General features: G+C 47.0%; 1 protein-coding gene across 9 annotated transcripts in view; it reads right to left on the minus strand.

The window, feature by feature from the left end:
- PRUNE2 (prune homolog 2 with BCH domain) overlaps positions 1 to 24945 on the minus strand; it is a 276216-nt gene extending 251271 nt beyond the window's left edge. For 5 of the 9 annotated variants that reach the window (XM_019815785.2, XM_019815779.3, XM_019815780.3 and 2 more), the window contains exon 1: positions 24691 to 24943. Coding sequence is in view for 8 of the 9 variants with exons in the window: in XM_019815779.3 (XP_019671338.2) it covers positions 24691 to 24726 (36 nt within the window). In the remaining variant the exon portion in view is untranslated. Of the gene's footprint in view, positions 1 to 24690 lie in introns of all 9 variants that reach the window. The other 4 variants (XM_045043727.1, XM_019815782.2, XM_019815778.2 and 1 more) reach the window with 2 other exon arrangements.
- Between the last annotated feature and the right edge of the window lie 1075 nt (positions 24946 to 26020).

Raw genomic sequence — 26020 nt, forward strand, 5'->3', positions numbered from 1 at the left:
TGAGATCTCATTGTGGTTTTTACTTGTCTTTCCCTGATGATGAGTGATGTTGAGCCCTTTTTCAATTCATCTTCACATACTCTTTTAAAGGTACATGTATGATCTCCAATTAGAAAATCTTACTCTCACCCAGTACAGATGCACAAGTATGTGTTTATAAGGTAGTATCCGTTTCAGTATTTGTACATTACAGACTTCAACTGTGCACAAAGGTATTTCTGTATATAGTGGGAATCTACAAAAAAATTGAGGCAACTCCCCCCTATTCTGAGGTGAATGTTAATCGATGTATGATGATTATAATCACTATGCTCATCGCCAAATATGTAAAGTGCTTAATTGTGAATGGTGGAAAATTTATTCATTTTGTAACATTTCCTTATAAAATGTGCTTGCACACATAAGTCATTTTTTGTTTGTTTAAGGTTGTTGATTTCGAGGGTATAGGAAGCTGGTATAGTGGGGGAGAAATGAATTTTGAGACAGGAGGCCTGGGTCAGAACCCATATAATGTTTTTTTAGCAGATATGAGACTCCCAGAAACTAACTTCCTTCCTCTTTCAGGCCTCAGATGTCTTACCTTGAATGAGAGGATGCCTCTCCAAGCTTTTGTAAACATGGCTCCATTCGCCAGGAATAATTTACATACTATGTTCAAGATTTTTTTTTCCCTATCCATAGATCACCTCTGTTGGCTTACATTTGAATTGACTCCATTTTTTTACATAAGCAAATCTCAACAACAACAAAAAAAAAACGGCTGTATAATTCTGACTAAAGATGGGAAGCCAGTGTCACTTGCATATAGAAAAAATTCAATGAATCACCTCAAGTCGTCCAGGGGTCCATGTTTTATCACCTCACTTCCTTTAACACAGATCGTCTCACCCTTTGGGTAACAATGTGCGGCCCCAACCAACCCTTTTCATGAATCAGTAAACGGTAGCCTCGCTTACTTTCAGAAGTTAAGATTCATTACTCACTCTCTTCCCCTTCAAAAGGCTGGTAGAAATATTCATGGCTTTGGGTACCACACCAAACTGGGCAGCACTGGGCAGAGGTTTGAGATACTAGATAAGTGACATTCTCATGGAGCTTGTCTTGAACACGAGACCCCAAGAAATTCAGAAAGTACAAAATTCCCCAAATAGCTGCAGGATGGCTCCTGAGTATATCAATGTAATTGGTCCACATTTTAGTGGTATTGCCTCTTGGACTCTCCGTAATGAAAGGGATACAAGACGCTAGGAGGCCCTTGGTAGCTGATTTCCCTTTTCTTGAGCACAGAAATTACTCGCGGGAAATACGTGATCGTCTGTTCTTTTGATCTTACAGAATCTGTTGCAAACTGACTGCAAGAATGGTCCCCCCTTTATCCACGCACCTACAGTGACGCTTTGCAGCCCCTCACAACAACAGACGGGGTGAGTGGATTTCTCCACCCCTTGAATCGGACGGGCCATGTAACTTGCTTTGGCCAATAGATAAAAAGAACTCATGTCATGGCTAAGAAAGTTCAAAGAGATGGCATCTGTGAAGTACTTAGTACAGTGCCTGGCACATAGTGAGTCCTGGTTAAATGGCAGCAATTATCATTGAGAGTGTGTATGCCATAAACAGCAAGTACCAACCAGGCAGGCCACTCTGCTCCAGGGACTTTGGTCTCCATATATTTCCCTGGCCCTTCTCTCCCCTCCCTCTTTGCCTACTTCTGACTGGCCCCGGATGTTACCAATTGATGGCATATTCAGCTAAAGGGCTTGTGCAAATCTCACTGGGGTTACATTTCCCCAGAAAGCGGGAATGAACGGGTCCGTCCTCGAGTTCACCACAACCCCAAAGAACCCCAGGTCCACCCAAGAGTTATGGACTTATGACATAATCTAGTGGGGGTTAGTTTAATCTAAAATACCCCGTTGGGGCGCCTGGGTGGCTCAGTCGGTTCAGCATCTGACTTCGGCTCAGGTCATGATCTCATAGTTCATGAGTTCGAGCCCTGCATCAGGCTCTGTGCTGACAGAACGGAGCCTGGAGCCTGCTTCAGATTCTGTCTCTCTCTCTCTCTCTCTCTCTCTCTCTCTCTCTGCCTCTCCGCTGCTTGCGTTCTGTCTCAAAAATAAACACTAACATTTTAAATTAATTAATTATTTAATCGCCCCTTTGGGTAATTCTGAATCCACACTGAAGAACTAAGGAAACAGCCACAATTTATTGAGTGCCATTGGCCAAGTGCTTTAGAGTTACTATGTCATTTAAGCTCCACAGCAAATTTCCGAATTCCCGAAGATGTATTCCAAATTGTCCCCACTTTACAGATGAACAGTCTGAGGCTTGGAGATGCAAACGATTTGCCCAACTACGTGGAAGGCGCTGTAAGAAAAATAAGTAAGAACTGATGCTTAGTCCCCAAACTCCCACCACCTCTAATTTTCTCTATCACCTGTGGACTCCGTGTTTTGAAAGTTTTTATTTGCCATTTCACGGCATTATTAGGTTTGAAATATTAAAATGGACCCCTCCCTTGGGAGATCTTGAGGTGCTGGACTCCGTGGTTTGGAAGTGTTGAACTCACAGAAGAAACAGAAGCTCAGAAAGAGTCAATGATTTGTTTTTAATTTTTTTTCTTTAACACCTATTCATTTTCTAAGAGACAGAGAGACAGCGTGAGTGGGGGAGGGGCAGAGAGAGAGGGAGACACAGAATCCGAAGCAGGCTCCAGGCTCTGAGCTGTCAGCACAGAGCCCGACGCGGGGCTCAAATTCATGAACCACAAGATCATGACCTTGAAGTCAGAGGCTCAACCAGCTGAGCCACCCAGGTGCCCCAGAAAGGATCCGTGATTTGCCAATGTCACACTGCTCCCATGTAGAAGGGAAAACACTATAATCCCGGCCTCAGTATTCCCTGGAACCATTTCTTTTCCCACTACAGAATTCTGCTTCCGGAACATGCCTTAGTCACAGGGACAATTTGGAACCAAATCACTGGGAGGAGGAGACAGAATTAAGGAAATAATCATTGAAGTGGTTTGTCTCATATTTAAAACCTTCATGACAGCTGCTCTCCACACCTTTTGGCTTGGTGGTTATTCACCCCAAAGTTATTTGATGCTATGCAGAGTAAAGGGCAAAATAAATAAATGACATTTTAAAGGTAGCTGACACCCAAAGCAGATAAAAATACATATAGGGGCACCTGGGTGGCTCAGCCTGTCAAGTATCCAACTTTGGCTCAGGACATGATCTCACAGCTTGTGAGTTCGAGCCCCATATCAGGTTCTGTGCTGACAGCTCTGAGCCTGGAGCCTGTTTCAGATTCTGCGTCTCCCTCTCTCTCTGCCCCTCCCCTGCTCATGCTCTGACTCTGCCTCTCAAAAATGAATGAACATTAAAAAAAATTTTTTTTAATACATATAAAGATCATCCGTGTGTTAATGGCGTAAAGGGTTTGCATACGGGGCTATGACGATGGGCTGGAAAGCACACTGAACTGTGCTAACATCCTTTTTCATTCCGAACTTGCTTTACAAAATGATGTCATACCCTCCAGCTTGGTGTGGTAAGGGCCGGAGCAGTGGAAGAAAGCTTCACGCAGTACATAGGACAGAAGGAGGACTTTCAACTACAAGGTAAATTTGAGAGTTATGAGAAGCCCTTCCCAGAAAAATTTTGGGCTGACGATCTCCCATCTCATTCCCGGCCACCCACGAATCCTACTTCCTCGGGTCCCCCAGGACCGCTGAAAGGAAGAGGAGAGAAGGGAACTAGCCATACGTGTTTACTGACCACCTACTTATTGAATCAGGCAGTGAACTAGGATTTGGAGGAGGTGAACAGATTTACTTTCCAGCAGCAACCCCAGGCCAAGTTCTTACTGCACCAACAAGCTTCAAAAGCATGGTGGATGTGAATGTAGCCTTGGGAGCTACACTGCTTGGGCTGGAAACCTGGTTCCTCTCTTTCCTACATATGTGAGTGGGGGCCAGCTACTCACCTCTCTCTACCTTAGCTTCCCCATCTGCAAGATGGGTATAACTGTATCTACCAAGCAGGCTTATTATGAAAGTAAAATGACTTTGTGAATATTTAAGGAATATATGTAATGCTCCGGCACATGATCATGGATGGACAAATATTAAATAATATTACATTTATGAGTAAACCAAGGCTCAAAGAGATTAAGACACACACCCAAGTTCACACAACTGAGAAGTCACTGAACTTAACACTCTGACTCCATGACCCTGGCTCCTTTCCTCTCATGTTGAGGCTACTCAGGCTGAGCTGATGGCACATGGGACAAAAGGAGCCATCCGGGCCGGAAGCCTCATTGTCCTCCCTAGCAAGCTCCCCACGTACGCTAACCCGCATACCCGTTTCCCCCAAGACCAGTCCTGGAGGGCCCAGCCAACTGACTTCCAGACACGAGTCCTGTGGCTCTCCTCTCCAACCTTGTCTGGAATTTTCCAGCAGCCTATCCCACTCATCCCAGCCCTAGGTGCGCTGCGGTCACCAAATGAACCGAAAACTTCATGCGACAGTTAAACAACTTACGCCCCGCACAGTGACTGCAAGGTGAGAACATCCGGTCTGGAGATTAATTTCTCCAAGACATATTACTGCTAGTCTAACAGGAGGTCAGGAATTTAAGCCCCTACTTTCTGTGTTGGTTTTGATTTTATTTACTTATAAATAAATCTTAAACTCAGAAGCATAAGTCTGATCGTCTGTCAGTTCAGATACCAAAGGAGTAGAAGTCACCATTGGTGGCATCGTCAACATCATCACCCATCAAAGACTCAAATATTTATATGTATCAAACGGTTCTAAGAGTTTTACATCTATTACCTAATGTAATCCTCAAGACCTCCTACAAGGGGGATCTATGGTTATTCCCTAATTTAGAGGAAGAAACTGAGGCACCGTGAGTTTAAAGGATTTTGCAAGGTAGTCTTATTCCATAAATGCTTCCGTGGTGATCTAAAGGAGGTGAGCCAGCTGCCCCCAATCCTAAACTAGGGACCCAGATACAGCATAAAGTTATCCCAAATGTGACCATGGAAACGACTCCTGCCCAAGCTTCATCTGAAGGCATGAGAGATGACTAAATAGCTAGCAGAGATTCTCATTTGATTAATAACATCAGGAACTGTAGGGGCGCCTGGGTGGCTCAGTCGGTTAGGCGTCCGACTTCGGCCCGTGTCATGATCTCGAAGGTTGTGAGTTCGAGCCCCGCATGGGGCTCTGTGCTGACAGCTCGGAGCCTGGAGCCTGCTTCGGATTCTGTGTCTCCCTCTCTCTACCTCTCTCTCACTCACGCTCTGTCTCCCAAATATAAACAAACATAAAAAAAAAAAACACCTTTAAAAAATGATAGTAGAAACTGCCAAAGAATCTCAGGTCTCTGAATCAAAGCTTTTATTGGGTGGTTATCTACCTTTTGATATGACCATTAACAGGATGTAAGTGTGGTTCTGGGCAGTGTTCACCTGACAGGATGGATTCTAGCTTTAGAGCCCGTAGTAGACTACAACATTACCCCTAATCATTAACTTTCGTTCCTATAGAAACGCGAGGCTGTGTCCCCACACAATGGCAGGGAACTTGCGGTATCTGTCTGCGGGTGGAATATGCTTCCTGCTCCACCAACAATGGGCACAGCCACGTGACGTGCTTTGGCTGATGAAGGTGCAAACGGAAGTGTCTTGGTCCAGCCCGAGCGGAAGCTCAAAGAACTACTGTTTGACCCTACCAGCTTTCGTCCTCCTTCTGCCCCAAGAACAGCCTCCCCAGGCCGTGGTTGGGCCATTGGCCTTCATCCCAGAATGAAGAAGGCTCTGGGAGCCACAGCTGACCCTCAGCAACTTGTAACCTGACTGACAACTACCCCTTTGTCATTGAAAGCCGCGGATACCGGGGATTTCTGCTACCAGAGCAGAACCTAGTGAAAGGTGATTGATACAGAATGGGACCCGAAAACGACACCTAAACACTTGAAGACGTCTGCTGAGCACCCGCAAACTACGTTGAGAGTCCACCGGCCACGCTGGGCTCCCCCACTGCATTGCAGAAACAGAATCCTGTATTAAGGATGAAGAGGAATTGGACAAGGAAGGGTAAAGAGGCTGTAGGAAACAGAGTGCGAACAAAGGACACATCAGAGAAGGAGGGTGACTAAGCAAAAGCCATCAACAAAGGAGGAAGGGCATAAGTGATAAAGGACACCGCCCATCACCAAGCGTCACGTACAAAGGCGCACCAGTAACCACGTGGAGGGCGACAAACAGCCACGAAACAGAAAGCAGGCCAGCACCAGATGCCAAGGGACTGTCTGAAAGAGGATATCACATAAAGACAAGAAAAATTAACGATAATTTAGACAAAGAGACAGAAACCAGACAGTGGCGAGGGGAACTGTGGATGGTGTTGTCCTAATAGAAAAAAAAAAAAAAAGAAGTTGGATTCCAACATCGTCTCCTGCAGCAAGTCCTTGGGGGAAAGGGCCACACCACGCTTTCCCCCTGACATAATTCAAAGGACCTGGTTAAGAGCCCCGCACTTCTTAAGACATCATCACTTCCTCCAGGTCTGTCCTCCCTCGCCCGCCTTAAGGCGCAGCAGCCTATTTCTCTATGGTCCCCTCCTCCGCTAGGCACCGTGCAGCCAGGAGGCTCCAGTGTTTTCTTATTGGCAAAACCATTTTAACAGCACCACACATCAGAAACGGGCACTTCGTGCACTGCCTGCCTTACGAGTTATTAGAACGGACGGCTGTGTTTGTGGTGCGGCTGCAGAGGGATCCTTCTTCCTCCCATACCCATCCTTCTGCCATCCGAAATCCGAGCACAAAAGACTGCCTCCTTCTCCTTAGATTGTAACAGCTTAGGAGACGGCATGCCTGGCTCCTTGCACATCTCCGCCTCATTGTGATGGGACGGTACCCGCTGCCCGCAGGGAAGTGCAGTGAGGCAGCACCTCTTTAGAGGGGAAGCACCCCCTTACAGTTGGGGACCGCCCTCTCCAGATCCCAGCGTCCCCTGAGAGGGGCCACGAACGGGACCCTCTGCCCCCCAGCGTGGCATTCTGGACTCTCACGACTCAGACTGTGGTCTGGGGGCCAGCGGCATCAGCATCACCTGGGAGCACATAAGAAGTGCAGGCTCCCCGGTCCCCCCCACCCCCCACTGCACTGAATCAGAATCTGCATCCTTATTCGCTCTCTGTCTCTCTCTCTCTCTCTCTCTCCCTGCCCCTCCCCGCTCACTCTCTGGCTCTCCCTCAAAATAAATAAACTTCAAAAATTTTTAAAAGGGGAGAGGCGCCTGAGTGGCTCAGTCGGTTAAGCATCTGACTCTGGGTTTCTGCTCAGGTCATGATCTCACGGTTCGCGGGTTCAAGCCCCACATCGGGCTCCACACCGACAGTGCGGAGTCGGCTTGGGATTCTGTGTCTCCCACTCTCTCTGCCCCTCCCCTGCTCACTTTCTCTGTCGCTCTCTCAAAATAAACTTAATTTTTTTTTTTTAAAGAACCCACCTCTTAACAGGTTCCCCCAGATCCTATGCACCAAAAAGTTTAGGAACAGCTGCCGTAATGACCACTCCCCATGAAGTCGGTGTATTGAGCCCCTGAGGCGCGTTGCGATGGAAATACAAGTTAAGGCTCTCAGGAACAGAATACCATAAATTTATTTCTTGGGGCTCCTGGGTGGTTCAGTCGGTTAAGCGTCCGACTTGGGCTCAGATCATGATCTCGCGGTTCATGAGTTCGAGCCCCGAGTTGGGCTCTGTGCTGACAGCGCAGAGCCTGGAGGAAGCCTGCTTCACATTCTGTGTCTCCTTCTCTCTCTGCCCCTCCGCCACTCGCACTCTGTGTCTCTCTCTCTCAAAAGTCAATAAACGTTAAAAAAAAAAGTTAAAGAATACCATAAATCTATTTCTAACATTCGTTACGTATGTGACCTACAGCAAGTCACTTGATCCTCTGAGCCTCAGTTTCCTCCTCCATACGCTGGGCATAATAATGCCTGGCTCAGAGTATCGCTATGAAGGTCAAATGAAGTAAAATATGTAAACTGTAAATATTGATAGGTATTTACTCCCTCGCTTGCTGGCCAAGGGTAGGTTTTGCTGACAGCTAAGTGCCCAGGGGTAAGAAGATGTTTTGAGAAGAACTGAGACAGAGAGAAAGCCCAGTCAGGGATATTGGTCGGGGCAAGGGATTAGCTTAACCTGAATGTTCCCATTGGGCCCTCCACGTTCTCTGCTCTTTGTCTTTTAAAAATGCAGACGTGTCCTCAGAAAGGAGTTGGATAGCTAGGAGTTATAGCACACAAGGATTTACTTCCAGAACCTCCTACCCCACAGCATGCTAATTATTTAGCAGATGTGCATGACTTAACAACTACACAGTTAAGTCTCTCAGAGTCACTGATTTTCATTCCCATCCCAGCGCTTACAAGAAAATCTCATCCCAAGTATATTTCCCTCAGCAAATATTAAAGCTTCCCACGTGACATCTGTAAAGGAATTACCGTAATGTATACAAATCATCTGTAGACAATAGATTTCTCTTTTAAAAAACAAATCATGTTAGGCTTTCAGGACAACTGGTGTTCTATAAACCTAAAATTTGTATTAACACAGAGTGCCCAGACTAACCCTGAGCTCCAACTCCCTAAATTCCTTCCAGGAATGTTTGGCTTTTCACTTTTCTCCCCAGTGTGAATTCATTAAGTTCTTCTTTTGGAAAGAAGATTGGGAAAAACAGGCGACCTAGGACCTCTGTCCACAGACCAACGTGTCGAACGCGTCGTCACCTTTGCGCACACTGTCGTGCCGCGGCTATAGGAAATGTTGGTCCAGAAATATATGTGTTTCTTAGGGAGAGTCTTTTTGAAAGAGAAGAATTCAGCTCACACAGCATTAAATACACTACACTAAAATTACTCCCTATTGCATCAGTGAGGGATGCATTTAGGTCTTCGGCCGGATAATAAATATGATCTCAACGGGGGAAATGATGGGGGTAGGGTGGGGAGACAAAGAGTGAGAGAGAGAGAGAGAGAGACTTTGACATCTTTATACCTCCCCCACAGCAGGGAAAGATCTCGTGTTGTAAGCAATTAAACTTTCTTCTCTTCATCACATAGAACTCTCAGCTGGAGTCAACATAAACAGCATCCAGTCACCTGTTGCCCCGTTACAGTACCTGAGATGAGGCTCACAGGCCCTCCAAAGACTCGCTTCTCGGGCACCGCCTTCCCATCGTCATAGGTGACACTTGGTGTCCAGCACCCACGGAGCTCAGCATGTTGCCACCAATGACACATCCATTAATCTCACACCTGCAAACTGTTCATCAGAGTCCATCACACGAAACTCCCAAGCTCGATAGGTTTGCTGTCCTGTGTGTTTCCCGAAGCACAGCTTCGGCACAAATGTGCTTTACCTTTGGATAGTCTTCACTTGGGAAAGTGCCCGTGTTTTAACTCGGCCACTTCCTTTCGTGGAGATAAATCCGAACCATCAGACTCGCAGCGAGAATTTCAAACTACCTTTTCATAGTACGAGTCAATTTTTAGTTCATAAAGATACCGCTAGAGGGGCGCCTGGGTGGCGCAGTCGGTTAAGCGTCCGGCTTCAGCCAGGTCACGATCTCGCGGTCCGTGAGTTCGAGCCCCGCGTCGGGCTCTGGGCTGATGGCCCAGAGCCTGGAGCCTGCTTCCGATTCTGTGTCTCCCTCTCTCTCTGCCCCTCCCCCGTTCATGCTCTGTCTCTCTCTGTCCCCAAAATAAATAAACGTTGAAAAAATAAATAAATAAAATAAAAAAAAAAAAGATACCTCTAGAAGCAAGGGCTGGGGAACCAGAAGACACGGATTCTGTGTCCAGCTTTGCCCCTTGCTGGCTGTGTGTGCTCGGGCAAGGCTGCATTTCACCTGTTCTGGCCTCGTTCTTCTCACCTGTGATGTAGATATGATAACACCTGTCCTACCCAAGGCTGGCCGAGGGAGATCACACGGGTGAGAGAAGGTTATGAAGTACGATACTATGTCTTCAATTACTATACGAGGCAGCTAGTGAACAGTTATTGCTGCCTCTGAAATAGAGGAAGTGAAGAGAAAAAGAGGATGTGTCAGATTCTACCTCATGGTCTCAAATGGGAGCCATGACTGGTGTGGGATAGGGTGCGTTACAATCATCTTAATTTAGCAGCAAGGCAGCTTGAGATTATTGGCTCGCATCTGTATGTTTTGCTCAGATCTATATAGTACTCTTCCTGCTACACTATAAAGCCTCTCAGATTGATCAGGAGCACAGACCTATGTGTCAAGAGACCAGAAATCTATGCTGAACCCTGTCACAACATTCTAGGGGACAAGTGAATCTTTTGGAACCTCTCTGGGTCTTGAAAGTTGGTGCATTTCATCCCGAAATCAATGTGGAAAGATTTATCAAGAAACTTAAGAATATTTACATCTCTTGCTCTAATAAGCACATATTTGAAAAACTATTTTAAGGACATGATCCTTAACAAGATAAAACCATTTCAGGTACAAAGAATGTTAATTACACTGTAATTAACAATAGCAAAAAAATGGAGGGGTAATAGAAATGTTAACCATCATATATCTTTTTTATCAAATCATTTGCTATTAGTTAAGATGCTGATTTGAAATACAATTCAATAACAAGGGAAATATTTAAGGAACAATGTTGAGTAAAATAAAAATCAGGGTACTAAAATGTATGAATATCCTACTTTGATCCTATGCACAGAAAAGAGAGACTAAGAAAGCAATGACTTGCCAAGATATTGCCAACGGTCATGCTTGAATGAAGATGGGTAATTTTTAATATTAGTTTCTAATGTTTATGGCTCATTTTTTACCTTTCCTCTATTTTTCAAATTTGCTTTAACATGTATTTATTATTTCACAAATAAATAAAGACAGAAACCTAATACCAGCAGGTTGAAATAGACGTCTAAAGTCATCTGCTTCAATGTTAAAGCTCTATGCTTTCATGGTAGTTTCAACTCTAGAGGTCTGAGAGCAAGATAACTAACAGTTTCAAAGCAAGAAGTCACTCACAAAAGACTATGGCTGTAGAATGCTGTGTTTAAACACATGGAATCCTGATGCCTGTTTCCACACCGCTAGCTGAAGTGACGGGTCAGGGTATGTCCAGAGTGACAATAGCGATCGGGGTGGCCGAATATGAACCACGCTGAAAGTAAAAGTCCAACGAAGGGGCTAGTAGTAATACGCATGGCTCAGTGTTTATGGGATTCATCAGAGCTGTGTAGACGCTGGTATCTGAAACCCTACGAGTGTTAACTGGTCTTTACAGCAATGTCATGCTTGCTGAGAAGGCTATTTCGGCATGAAATAATTCCATACAAGCAAGAAGTACATTTCTCTCCCCACCACCCCCCCCCCCAATATGGCTCAGAGTGACCTAATAACGCTGGAGGCTAATGAATTTTTCAAAGTGTTTTAAAAGCCAGTTCTGGGATGGCATTTTGCTCTGCATCCACTACAGTGAGTTTATAGTCTGAATTTTTTTTAGAGAGTGGAGCCAAGAGACCTAGCGCTCCAGGGATGTCAGCCAAGTGGAAAGCATGCCATCAGTTCCAGACCAATGAAGATGCTTTGTTTTGTGCACGGCTTTATTACGTTAGGGTCTTACGAAGCAAATTCACAATTAAATAATAGAAGAAATATTCAGCTAGCGAATACAATTCTCCTTCCTGTTTATCTTTTTCCGCGACCTGTACACATTTCCTAAGGCCACGCTTTCATTTGCCTACAATCTAAAAAGAAAGAGACTCAAATGAGTCCTCCCAGTGCTCTTGGTAAATCCTCAAAAGATAAAACAAAATCCGAATCAAAGTTTAGGCTTGAATTAATCCACAAGGATGAGTTGAAATACCGTTCACCTTTCCCTGAAAGGATCCAGCTCTGCGAGTCTGTTTTTATTGCAGCTGTCAAAGGGTGAGAGAGTCCTACCTAGTATTTTGGTCAGGAGGCACCGCGCACACGCCAAACGAGGCCGCTCAGGGCCAGGGGGGAAGACGGAAGCGTTAAAGCTACACAGACTTAATAATGTACAACATGATAAGACCAGAGCTAACGCTGCCACGCCATATATAGAAAAGTCGTTAAGAGAGTAAGCCTGAGAGTTCTCATCACAAGGAGAAAATGTCCCTCTTTATTCATTCTTTTCTTTTTCTTGGATCTGTAAAAGACCATGGATGTTCGCTGAACCTACAGTGGCAATCCTCTTAGAGTAAACCAAACCATCCTGCTAAAGTGACGGATGTCAATTATTTCTCAAGAGAAATGGGGGGAAAAAAAGAAGCAGAGAAGTTGGGGGCAAAGAGAGGCTTGCCCCCTTGTGTCCCTGGAGAAGGGCCCGGGGACACTGCCCTCTCAGGGAGCAGGCAGACGTGTGCCCTCTCAGACACACCCGTGGCAGAGGACCCGCTGATCTGTCCACCTGCCGTGACACTTCTGTCTTCCCAGGGCCAGGTGCTGATCTGGCCAGCGCCACTGACCCTTTGCTGGAGAAAACCCATGAAGAGTGCAAAGCCAAGCAAAATGCCCCTTTTCCATTTCTTTTCCATTTGGGGGAGCCAAGATGCAGGCCCGCACCTTTCTTTTTCGCACCCTTCAATTAACTGATAGATCATTTTCACGACAATTGGACCTCACTGAATGGATGGGCATCTTCTTTTCTTTTTTTTTTAAAGCCACTTATCCTATAAGTCCTGGGTTTTGTTTTGTTTTTGTTTTTGTTTGAGCGAGGGAAAGAAATGCTTTCTGAGAATGAGAGCTCTCCCACAAAATCCTTCCAAATAATTGAAAGCCCATCAGTAGCCGCCCCTCCCCCTGGGGCTGTTCTCAGGGATCTTCGTCTACACTGCTGCAGCTTTTTTTGTGGAGTCCTAGAGCCAGCTTTAGTTCCGGGCTCAGGACGGGAGGGAGCGGGGCACGCGGCCTTTTTTTTGCATCTTCTGCATGCCACGGGCCTATTTCTGCCTCCTCACATCAGGCTCACATTTTTAGCACCGTCACCCTCCCTCCTGACTCATGATCACTTGTTATAAAAACCATGACATTTCACATTATCTGGCTTCCCGTAAGAACGAGGTCTCCTGTGCGAGAGACTTCTCCAGACAACCGAAGCTTACCCTCCATGGGACAATTGCCTTTCTATTTTCTTTCCTATTTGAATGATCGGAGTTAGAAATTGTTCGGAAACCGCCTGCACACCCCACCTGTTTTCTCAAGCAGGACACTGGGCTCACGTGACCTCTCCTCCTTGCTTACTCAGGGTTATCACTGTGAACACCAGTGATGTGATAGCCACAGACACGGCACAGATGTTCAGAACTGTTTCCCCGACTCCAGATGGAATGACACTTATCGAGGGCCTGGGTCTGCGTCTTGTAGATTCTGTTTGATTTTGGTTTTGTTTGGGCAATTCCTCCACTGTAAGTCATCAGCAATTACAGCCTTTGGCAACCCCTTCTCCCGTCACCGCACTCTGAGAAAATCAAGCTTGTGAATATCTTGTCAAAGCACAGACTAAGTGATGATGATGATGAGGATGATGATGATGACGACGATGATGACGACGATGACGATGATGGTGATGGCTAACATTCGGGAGTCGTTGCTGTGTTCCCAGCATTGCTGTGAGTGTTTTACAGATGTCGCCTTACAAATAGGCTCAGAGAGGGAGCGAGTTTAGGATATTTTCCCGTGAGAAAAAAAAAAAAAAAACGACCTTTAAAAGATATGTTTTCTTTTTTTACTTTTTTTACTCGAGTGTAGTTGACATACAACGTCATATTCGTTTCCGGTGCACAGGACAGTGATTTGACAACCATGTGGTTATGCTGCGCTCACAAGTGGAGCTAACATCTGTCACCGTACAACCCTGCTACGATATCACCGACCACATACCCCACGCCGTAGCTTTTATTCCCGGGGCGTATTCATCCCATAACTGGAAGCCTGTGTCTCCCACTCGCCTCCACCCGTTTTGCCCATCCCCCCACCCCCCTTCCTTCTGACAACCACCAGTTCGTCCTCGGCATTGACAGGTCCGGTTCTGCTTTCGGCTTATTTGCTCATCCGTGTGCACGCATCTTCTTTATTCGTAAAGATGTGCTTTCGGTCATCAATTTTGGCTCCCTAAAGAAAAGCTGCTCTTGCAGAATTCCATCTTTCAGGAGACGGAGGGTTGGCTGATGATGCCAGACGAGTGAACTCCAATTCATTCCGCCCCGGGTTTCGGAAGGATGTTCTCCTACGCCTCACCACGTTTCCCTGTGTCCACCCCCCCAGATCCTTCTCTTCTCTCCTGGTTCCTTCCAATCCCACCTCCACCTTCCTTCTTTTCTTTCTTCCCCTTTCCTTCACCCCTACGTGTCTCGAGTATAACCGGCAGTTTTCTAGAGCACTGCTAAGCCAGTGGACTCAAGAGCCAAAAACAGACTTGGCAGGACTGACAGCTGTCTCCCAACTTGAGGTCTTCTCACTAGCTGTGTCACTGGGGAGAGCCACCCCACTGTGCCAATCATCAGCCAATCAATCGACCAAAATAATCCTTAAGTCCTCCAGCAAGAGACTAAGAAGAAATCTGCAAAACCAAAAGTTGTGCCAACAATCCTGATGGTAAGTAAGGGGCAACTTCAAACTTTTTTGAAATGTATTCTCCTTATTACAAATTCACTAAATTCTCGGGGCACCAGGGTGGCTCAGTCCACTAAGTGTCTGACTCTTGATTTTAGATCATGATCTCACGGCTCATGAGTTCAAGTCCAGCATCGGGCTCTGTGCTGATAGCGTGGAGCCTGCTTGGGATTCCCTCTCTCCCTCCCTCCCTCTCTCTGTCTCTGCCCCTCCCCTGCTCACTCTCTATCTCTCTCTCAAAATAAATAAAAATAAACTTTAAAATAAAATAAAATAAAATAAAAATAAAAATTCACTAAATTCCCACATTTCTGACCACTGTAAAAGCAAGGCACACACCAATTTTCCAAATGGTTCATCAGTATCTTATATTCCTTTTGCATGGGTATACAGTGAGAAAATCTCCCAACTTGTTCAAGCAAATCACAGACAGCCGAGCCACATATTTTTTTCATAGCTAGTTCTCAATAACATTAGTTGATTACTCAGCCGTCCAAGGGCTTTTAATAATATAAAACAGTCAACACAGAAATAAACCCCTCTCGGGTCAAAGTGAACTTACCATCCAACCCTCCTATTAACCTGTCAAGCTGTCCACTCTTAATTGAAAGGGAATTAAGTGTTCCAGGAGATCAGGTGGGAAAAGGCACTTAGGCTTTAAGAAGAGAGTCCTGGAACTGGAGTCCCCTGATCTGGGAGCAAACTCTGGCTCTGCTTTTCATTGGCAGTGAGGACTTGGGCAAACTCCCCGCCTCACTAAGGCTCAGTGTGCTCAACCGCAAAAGGGGCCCGCTAGCTACTTCACCAGACCATTGTGCACAGGAAGTGAAAAACATCTATCTCTTAGAGGGAAGACGGATATTCACCAAATTTTAGGTGAACTAAAGGGAGCTACGGGCTGTCCCTGTTCCTGTGAAATGTCAGTAAGGCTTCCTGGCTCTCTGATCCCCCAGTGGTCTCTTTTGTGTCCTTAGGACTACCGATGGAGAGCATATTCTCACCTCAGGACCATGCACACCTGCAGCAGCCCTAAGAGAGGAGTGCTAATGTCGTTCTCATTTTATAGATGAGCAAACCGAGACTCGGTGAGGCTAAGTGACCGAAGCTGCCTGCCCAGCAAATAAAAACGGCAAAGGCAGACTCTGAAATTAACCCCGTGAGCTACCACGCCGTGCAGCATTGAGGGGAAAGAAGTGATGAAGAAGACAGTGTGGTATCTCCCAGGTTCCTCCAAATCCCAAAATGTTCTATGAAATTCTTTGTCAATCTCCTTAGGCAGGCAGTTCTACTACGGGCTGCTTCCTGGGCTCCAGGTTACCGGCTCAGGTACAGGAATGTGTGATCACTGCTGCTCCCAGGGAAGGCAGCTGTCATTAAGGATGAGAACACAGATACTGTTTTGATGGTGCTGACGTCTAATTTCAACCACCTGTTTGGAAGCCCCCACACAATATGCACAATCATGAAGAAAGCTAATTCCCTTATGTGAGTAGATAAACCTTGAATTACAGCAGACCTGTTGCCAAAATACGTTCATGATCGTATACATTATCGGAAAAGGGATTTATTTATTCTTGCCAAGGTCCAAAAGGGTGGGCTGCTTGTAATAAAAAAACACATCGAGAAAAAAAAAAAACAACCCACAATAAAACAAGTATAATAACAGGACAGAAGCTAAGCAATAAAAATAAGACAAACTTGATCTTGGCTCAGGTCATGATCTCACTCACAGTGTGTGAGTTCAAGCCCCATGTCGGGCTCTGGGCTGACAGCTCGGAGCCTGGAGCCTGCTTCGGATTCTGTGTCTCCCCCTCACTCTGCCCCTCCCCTGCTCATGCTCTCTCTCAATAATAAATAAACGTTAAAAAAATTTAATAAAAAAATAAAAAAGAAATTAAAAAAAGAAACACAAGGCTAAGGAATAAGCATAAACATAACTTTGTGCTTCCTGGAAGCCAAAGAAAGAACTAGAAAGCGCATGGAGTCAAAGATAACGCAATTTTTCTGGACACCATCATGTCAAGAAGACTCTTACACGACAGGCTAATAAGAATACCTGGGAAAGTCGGTCACATCCCTGAGAGTTAGATGAAATAGAAGACCATAATCATGTTCTACCGCAAACAGCATGCCGGCCGGACAAGGCATCTGCCTCAGGACGGTGCATGGGTTCATCCCATGCATAAGTCTGTGGTCTCAGGACTGGACAGAAATACTAATAGATCTCGTCTGGAATGCCTGCACCTTTCATCTCAAGGCCTCTAAGAAGCTTCCCTGCCAACCTATCTCATGATATTAGATGTTAGAGGCAGCAGAATAGGCTGGGCAGACTTGGTGTGGTAGTTAAGATCGGGGGAGCCTAACTTTTAGTCTTTGAACCACACAGAGGAAGATCCAAGGCACCGAGAAGCTCTGTTTGCTGATCGACCCAGTGTGGTTTTGCAGATGCTTTTAGTGGTCCATTCCCTTCCCTGCCTCTCTCCAATCCACTCATGCTTTAATTCAACCAACATTTGCAGATTCCAAGCAGGTATGCCTAAAAACTAGCCTCGTTAGTTTTTAGTAACATTTTATATGAAGTACACACTACGTGCAAAGTGTTGTGTGGCACTCCTTGACCTTAATGTTTCTCACCTCCTTCTAGTAAACCAACCTGGGTGTGTGCGTGCTGGCACCTGCCCTCTTCAGATACAGATCACTCTGAATCTGCACCTGTCCACCCACTTACTAGTTTTTATTGAGCCACTACAATGCGGTATGATTTGCGCAAGCCTCTTGCCCTACGTCTTCGTTCATGCTAAAAACACTTTGTTCTTTTTATGTCTAGTACAAGCGTGGCTCACGGTCCCAAGAAGCATCTGAAGCCTGTTGAAGCTCCAAAGCATTGGAGGCTGGAACAACTGACCGATGTGTCTGCTCCTGGTCCATCTACCGGTCCCCACGAGCCAAGAGAACATCCTCCCTCGTCTCCTTCTAAGGAACAGACTTCAGTCTGCCCTAACAGGAAATTAAGGAAAGAAGATCCGAATGCGGCGGTTCATTAGGATTAATGGCGAGATCCTGGGGCGCCCGGGGTGGCTCAGTCGGTTAAGCGTCCGACTTCGGCTCAGGTCATGATTCCACAGTTCGTGGGTTCGAGCCGCAGGTCCGGCTCTGTGCTGACATCTCGGAGGAGCCTGGAGCCTGCCTCCGATTCTGTGTCTCCCTCTCTCTCTGCCCCTCACCCACACGTGCTCTGTTTCTCTCTGTCTCAAAAATAAAGAAACATAAACTTAAAAAAAAAAAAAAACTAATGGCAAGATCCAAAGTGACAGCCCACTCTGCTGATGGATGTCATCAGCACTGACAAGACCAAAGAGAACTTCTGTCTGATCCGTGACACCAAGGGTTGCTTTGCTGTTCCTCCTATTACACCTGATGAGGCCAAGTACAGGTTGTGCAAAGCGACAAAGATCTTCGTGAACATAAAAGGAATCCCTGATCTGGTGACCCGTGACGCTTGAACCATCTGCTGCCCTGAGCCCCTCGTCAAAGTGAATGCTGCCATTCAGATTAATCTGGAGACTGGCAAACAGAACAGCCAAACAGAGCAAGGGGTGAACGGGTCTCTAGATGACATACTCGGAAGGCTCTTTGTCCTTAATTAGCATTAATATGGCATGATTGATTGCCAAAACAGCTTACTAAATATCAGGCATTGCACCAGGCCCTGATATACAGCGGTGGACAAAATCATACAGAGACCTATTTTTTACTCTGATGAATCAGACAAACATGCCCAATAGAAATATAATGACACGCTGAGGTAAGTGATCCAAAATCATGACCAAAAAACCCAACCTATACTCATGAAATGAAGCAGGGGGGATGGGGAAGGGTCCTTCGGTGAGACTTCCTTTCTTCACCTAACCTGAAGAAGGGGCAGGGGTTTTTTATGCCAAAGGGGGCAAGAGGAGAAGCCACAAGAGTCTGAGCGACACATTGGGCCAGATCCCGGGGTCTTGCTAAGAGTGCTGTTGTTCTCCAAAGAGCAATGGAAAGGTCACGAGGTTTCTGGAGGTGCAGAAGACGCTGTCACAAGGATCTCCCTGGCAGCGGCGGGAGAGTGGTTTACAGGAGACCGGTGAGCCCGCCAGCGCAGCCATCCTGATGAGTTAGTGATGCCAGGGGCAGGGTGGGTGGGGGTGGGATGAAGGAAAAGGAAGTTTCCAGCTGGGCAAACTGGATGAGCAACAAATGCCATTCACTGAGACAGAAGCAGCCGGGTTCTACGCTGAAGGCTGTAGATACAGTCGTTTGGCTTTACAATAAACCTGCAGAGTGGGTATCACTATTCCATTTTTTTTTTCAGATTAAAAACCCAAGACTGTGTTACCAGCTTAGTTTTTCTAACCCGGGCTTTGTGGGTCGGATTTTTCAGAGCAATCTAGCACCCAGCTTGCCTCTCAAGATCTCTTAAGGAGAAAGATACCTCCCCTGGAAACCAAAGCCCAAAGCCACAGGGCTCAGACAGAAATGGATTTGGCACAGTGCCAGAGATTCTGAGCGGGCTACTCCAGGACCTGAGGCAGGGAAGCCATGTACGGTTGTGCAAGTTGTGTACTGCACGAACCCAGAGGGTGCCAGTCATATCAAACTCCATGCGAATGCTGCCGCCTGAATTTGAATGCCCCTCCCCAGTTTCTGTTCAAAGAAGACTCCAAACTCTATGACTCTACCACAAACCCCACGGTCCGCACAGAATCAATGACCAAGTCAACACCATGCACTTTATTTCTCGGGTCCCCAGATGGTCTTTCCTCTTTTGCAGCCTTCATCTTTTGCAGACCCTGGTAGTTCTCCCTCCCCCTTTTCACTGCTCAACTAGCACACCAGGGAGGAGAGGATGTCCAGGGAGAGTGACGCCTCTATCCCCGAGCCACCATGGCTTACAAGAGCTCTCCAGACTGGTCGGCCAAACCCCACACAACATTAACATCTGCCCAAACAAATGTTACAAATGGAAATAAACAGGTTATTCCAAAGCTGTCGCCTTTTTTACCTAGTTAGCATAAAATGTTCCCAAGTCCTTAATTAAATGGTGTCCTTGCCCACCTAATCACATCCTTCAAGACCCAAGGTGCTGTCTGAATGGCAGGGACCAATCCTTTACCTTTGAGGCAGACCAATCCACCGTGAGATTTACACTGAAAAAGTCTGACTCTTCTCTGCAGGCCCCGGGGCTGGATAACCCACAGCCCTGGGTCTGAAAGCTGTGGCAGTGAGAAATGCAACTGACTCCAGGACTAAAGCGAGCGTGAGCTTTTTCCTCATCATCCCTTAAGGGACTGGCGCCACATTCACAGAAGTGCTTTGGATTCCCGAGTCTCCTACCCTGCTCTGGAAGGCTCTGGCAAAGTCTCAAGTGCACCAGCCCTCGCTTATGGATGGGGAGGGAGCTGATCCCGTGGCCTGTGGTCAGAATGAGCTCAGCTCCCCAAGTGAAACTGCTGTGGCGGCAGCTCCGTCACCCCTAGCCCTTTCCAAGCGGCCCCCTCCAATACCTGCAACAGTCATCTGCAACATGGACAGCTCTTCTTCCCATAAAAGAATCAGGAATAGATTCCTCCAGCGTCAAGATGATGCCTCTGTAGACGCACGGCAATGTGTTTCTTTCTTTTTTTAAAAAAAAAACCCACCTCCTCTACAACTCTAACGCAGTCGTTCTTTTAGAGTTTTCGAATGTGCTTTCTTGTCCCTGTGCCACACAGCACAGAGTCCATGTTGACATTCAGGTCACCCAGGACTGTTCTCCTGTAGAAGTCCCCATGGTCACTAATACCCACTGCAGAACTGACCACTTCACCTGCAGCTGTCGCTGCTGAAGAGACAGATGTATCCCTCAGACTGTCGTGGCCGCCCTATCCCCACCCTTTCTTTGAAAACGGCATTCCTGAGACATTAACGTGGCCTGGATCCATCCTGCGGCAGCTGACACTCCTCCACCCACCCCCACACATACCTAAGGCTGACTGGTGAGCTACATCATAGGGCAGGTGGACTGCAGTGACCCCCCCCCCCACCCCAACCCATTAGCAGCTGCTTGAATTGAATCAGCCGGTGGGATCCAGGCAGTAAGAGGCTTGGTAGCCAGCCCACAAGTGTGGGGACCTTGGTTTCCCATCAGCCTGAACCCCAGGGCTCTGATTCTTCATTTATTTCATCCCCCCCCCCCAACACACACACACACACACACAAAGTTCATAGGAACGTGGACCATTTACTGCCATCATGAGGTCATCCTGGCCTGAATGCTTTTCTGAGCCAATCGCCATGAAATGGAGGGACATTTCCCAAATCACAGTCTAGGGCAGGGAGCCCTTATTCCCTACCCTCCCTCCATTTCTCTTACCATAGAAATGCTACGACTAAGAATAAGACACCACCATAGAAACGGCATAACTGAAAAAGGAGAGCATAGCTAAAACTTCAGGACAAGCCTGGAACTATCGGACTTGATCTCTGTCCTTCTTCCAGGCTCTGAATGGGCAGGTGGAAGAAAAGCCAGGAGGGCCCTGGCAGGAAAAAAAAAAAAAAAAAGAAAGTGTGTTTTTATTCTCATTTCCAGTTCTAGCAATGAGTGTCCACCCCAGAGACATAGCCGCGAGCTCACATCAGGGGAGTGAATCCTGGCTTCTCTGCTGGCTTGATTGTTTAACCACCATTGTGTCCATCTCCTACTCGTCATTCTGTATTTGTCAGGGAGGTGCCATCTCAGAAGACTATGCTTGGAATAAGTGACGACTTCCCTTGCTGCCCTCCAGTCAGCTAAGATTTTTTTACCGAGAAGAACCGGGCACCCAAGCATGTGCCAACCAGGCAGAAGGCAGGCCACCTAGAGAACCATTGGAGAACCAGGAAGAAGCGATCCCTCTGAGGCCACACTTGGGGTCCGCTTTTGCCACTGCTGATAAACACAGCATATTCTCAGGAAGGAAGGGTGTGTATCAGAAGGAGAGATTTGGGGGGCAGGGGTTGGGATTACGTCCGCGAACATGCGTCAGTTTAAGGATCAGCCGGACCAGACTAGGATGAAAAAGGTTTGAGGGCATGCTCTCCCAATTTCAACAGACGCAAGCCCGAAACTACCGGATAAAAATTCAAAAACATCCCTTCCCCTTCAAAGATCTCCGCTCAACACAAGGGCCTGGCCTAGAATGGGAAAGCTGATGCTCCCCTCACAAAAACAGATGACTAATAAATATTCCTGGTCAGGAGGAAAAGAGACGCACAATGCCTCCCAAGTTTTGATCATTGGAAATTCTATCTATGACTAACAAATGCAAAATGGTTGCAATTCAAATCTTCTCTTGCCTATTGGAATTAGCTAGTTCCAATGGTGGGTGAGGTTATGTTAGGACTTTGGAAAGAACATTGACAATTTCAAACTATTGAAAGATACACATCATGATTACAGAACAGCAAAGCGAGAAATCAAGTAGGTAGGAAAAGAACCTGTCAATTAGACTCTTTAAAGGTATCATAGGGATAAGCCTATATTAACTTCTGATGGAAAACAGCTTTCTGATGGAAAACACCTCCGTTCTATCTAAGTCTGGCCTAATGAGGCCAGCGTAATTTCTTCTCCTTCAAATGCTTTCTGAAGTATTAGCCTGATTTTTTAAAATCTTACTAATTGATTAGGAATGTGCCCACAAATGAACGTCATAATTACTGACTTAATTTCTTTCTCCAAAACAAAGATTAGCTGTCATCTAAAACGAAAGGTTATCTTGAACGTTGCAATTAGGTAAAAGTTTTTATTTTCCTGGAAAAGATCATTTGTCAGGGCCAATGTGACACCAAAAGTGACCAGAACACCTTTCCTGTGGCTGAATACGAAAGCCTCACTGAGAGTCTAACAAGAAACCTATTCCAAGAAAAAATAAAATTAGCAGTAATTGTATTGTTCTTCTGGCTAACACAGGAAACTAGAAACAGTATTTCAAACAACCACTTCTCTTTCCTGTCTTTTTTTTAATGATAGAGAGCAAATTGCTCGTCTAATGAAGGGACTCGGTAAATAAACTTACCCATTACTTTCCACTGATTGCTTTGAAACAGGGAATTTTTCCAGGCCTGCAATTGTTCTTTGGCAATGAGGCAAGGGGCGCCTGGGTGGCTCAGTCGGTCAAGCGTCCGACTTCGGCTCACAGTTCATGGGTTCAAGCCCCGCGTCGGACTCTGTGCTGACAGCTCAGAGCCTGGAGCCTGCTTTGGATTCTGTGTCTCCCTCCCTCTCTGCCCCTCCCCTGTCCATGCTTTGCCTCTCTCTGTCTCAAAAATAATAAATGAAAACATTAAAAAAAAAAAAGAAATGAGGCAGATCTCTTGCTCACATCAGACCCCACAATCTAAATGTTTGTTGTTAAAATAAATGTTTCAGGAGTGAAACACAGGTGCAGTCTAAATCGATGTGTATCACTGATGCCCAATCATTCTCATCCACCACCAACAAACAACAACAACAAACAAGTAAATAAGTTGTCACGATCGATCGACTTCTTTTTGACCCTTTCTCCCTCATCATTAGGTAAAGAACAGGGAGTTTACTTACGCTATCAGAAGTGCAAGTGAGTGCGAGCGCTCACGTAACACTATAAGGGGGTCAGTAATAAACGCACAAATGACCACAAACTTTCTGAAATCCCCACAATGGTTTGAGTCTCTGGGACACTTGAGGTAGAAAACAAAATACTTACTACTTACCTTAGCATTAATCAACTCTCGTGTCTTGTAAAAGATACTTAGAGTTAAATCAGTGCAAGACTTGGGGCTGCGCTCTCTTTGTTGTGCAAAGATAAATGAGGGACTGTAACAATCCTGCAACTACCCTGCCTTGTGATTAAGACGTCACCTTAATGGTGACTTTGTATTTTGTCTTCTCTGAAGGTTTAAAGGTTAAAGGCATCATAAATTATGCATTTCCTCCTCTGCCAGGCCCATAAAACGTACTTTCACTGTTCACGAAAGATAGTGCTTCTAAATGAGCGGAGGCTTTTTCCTAAGTGTTGAAACAGAAACATTCCCATTATGTTTATTACTGCTATGCTGGAGAGCCAAAACAGTTTGGAATTAGGAAGCCGCTAGAATCTGTTCCAGAATGTGTAGCAACTGTAAACGCACACAATAAAATTACAGTTCACTCTTTGGACAGTGGTTCAGTGGTACCCGCCAACATGCTGGTCTCTTCCCAAGAGAACAATAGTCGGGCAACCCCCACATCGGCAGCAACAGTTGGGGTTTTCCCCTTCTGCCTCTACCCAAGTTACAGATCTGAACAGGGACCTGAACAGGGACCTGAACAGGGACGGGAGAGGCACATGAGTCACACGAGATCATCCCTTACTTCTGCCCTGGAGCAAGCTCTTTGTGGGGGACGCTTGGGTAAACTGCGCATTCGCAGGAACGTCCTTCCTAGCAGCATCCTAACTTCCTCTCTAACGCTTTGCCACCGCCTCCGGCTAAAGTACAGTTCTAAGGGTTTCTTCCCCACCCCACCGCCCTCCCGCTTTACACTGACAGGTACTGCATCTGCAGAAGGCTGGGCTCTTTTTTCCAAAGGAGCACCACACCCATTAACCCTCTAGCCTTCAGAAGCAAATTGAAGTTTGGCTGGACGTACCTTTCTCCAACCTCAGGCCAAAGGAACCAAAACTGGGCACACAGGACCCAACTTCTGTCAGGCCACGACCACCCCCAGCTCAGCACTTTGCGGGGGCAGGATTCTGGAGACAGACTGCTAGCCGTAAGGACTGGAGCTCCAAAGATTCTTTCCAGGCTTAGCCCACACGCCCTGACAACTAAGTGGCAAAGTTGTTTCTTCCTCCTCTGCTGCAATGCCCTTTCCCCTTCATCAGCGCGCGCGGGCGCGCACACACACACACACACACACACACCCCACAGGTACACACACGCACGCACACAGCCTTGCTCCCCCAACTTACCAGTTTAGATTTGGCGCGTTGCAAAAATTCTTCCATGTCGTTGAGAGACGTTTGGACTAGGGGTACCCGGTGGGGCACAGAGGAAGATCTCTGCCCCGCGGAGAGAAGCGGGGTCTCGGGAAACTGGCTGGCCGGAGCGCAGCGACCGCTGTTCCCTCCTGCCGCTCGGAGGCGGCTGAGGCTGTGGCTGCGCCCTAGGCTGTCGCCTTCCTGGGCTCCCTGCCCCACCCCCGCGCTCGGCCGCCCGCTCTGGGCGTCGACTCTGCCCTAATAAGGAAAGTGGGTGTGCCGCCCGGGAGCCCCAGGGCGCGCCCCGCGCGCTCACTGGCACGCGCCTGCGGGGCCAGGGCTCGGGGGCCGGGGCTCCGGGCCGGGCGCGAGGGCGGGGGTGTTGGGGGATGGCGAGGGGCTCCTCCGCCAATCGCAGGGCCCCGCTGCGGCCTCCTGACGTGGCGCGCCGAAAGATGCTGCAACCATGGACAGCGCCCAGAAGTGCGAGCCAAGTGCAAGGGGCTGCTGCATAGGGAGGCTCTGCCGCAGGCACCGCCGCTGTCAGCCAGAGGAGGTGGGAAGAGGGAGAGAGGGAAAAGAGGTCCCCGGAGAGCCCCCCTCCTCGGCCAGCGCCTCCCTGGCTGGCTGGCACGTTACAGAGAGCTCCAGCGGCCACTTAATGAGCTGGCTCTGCGGGCCTGGCCGGGGGATGCACTCAGCTAGATTGGAGGTGGGGGGTTATTGCTGAGCTAAAAGCAGTACGACCTTGATGGAAAATAATCAGGAGAGCCGGCTGGGAGGTTGTGCTAGGATGCATCTTTTCTTTTTACCCTCACAACATACCCACCCAGCAACGGGCATCCACGATTCACCCCGGGGCGAGGTGTCCTTATGTTGGTCCTGGGCTGAAGCGTAGATACTTCTGCAGTCCCCATCCACTCTCTGACGTGCAGGCTCAGGGAGAGCTGGGGCAACAGAACCTCCCTACTGCATAAGGGTCTGTGTCCTACAAGATCCTCAGATAATTTCTATGCACATTAAAGTTTTAAAACTACTGCAATAAACACGTGTATAAGTATGAACCCTATTTTAAGCCATGGAGTTTTGTAGTGTGTATTCTCTAGCCTTATCAAGTCCTAGGAACCTCAGGCTTTCTCTTACATCTAGGCTGTAACACCCTTCCTGCCCTCTCACCAGCTCCCACGGCCCGCTAACTCGTGCCTCAGCTGCCAGCTTAGAGAAGTGGTCTCAACCTTGACTGCGTGTTGAAATCACATTGTAACATCCAGAGCTTTACAACTACTAATTCCTATGCTCTATTCCCAGACCGACTGAGGCA

The sequence above is a fragment of the Felis catus genome, chromosome D4 (genome assembly GCF_018350175.1).
Source record: "Felis catus isolate Fca126 chromosome D4, F.catus_Fca126_mat1.0, whole genome shotgun sequence".
Taxonomy (NCBI): Eukaryota; Metazoa; Chordata; class Mammalia; order Carnivora; family Felidae; genus Felis; species Felis catus.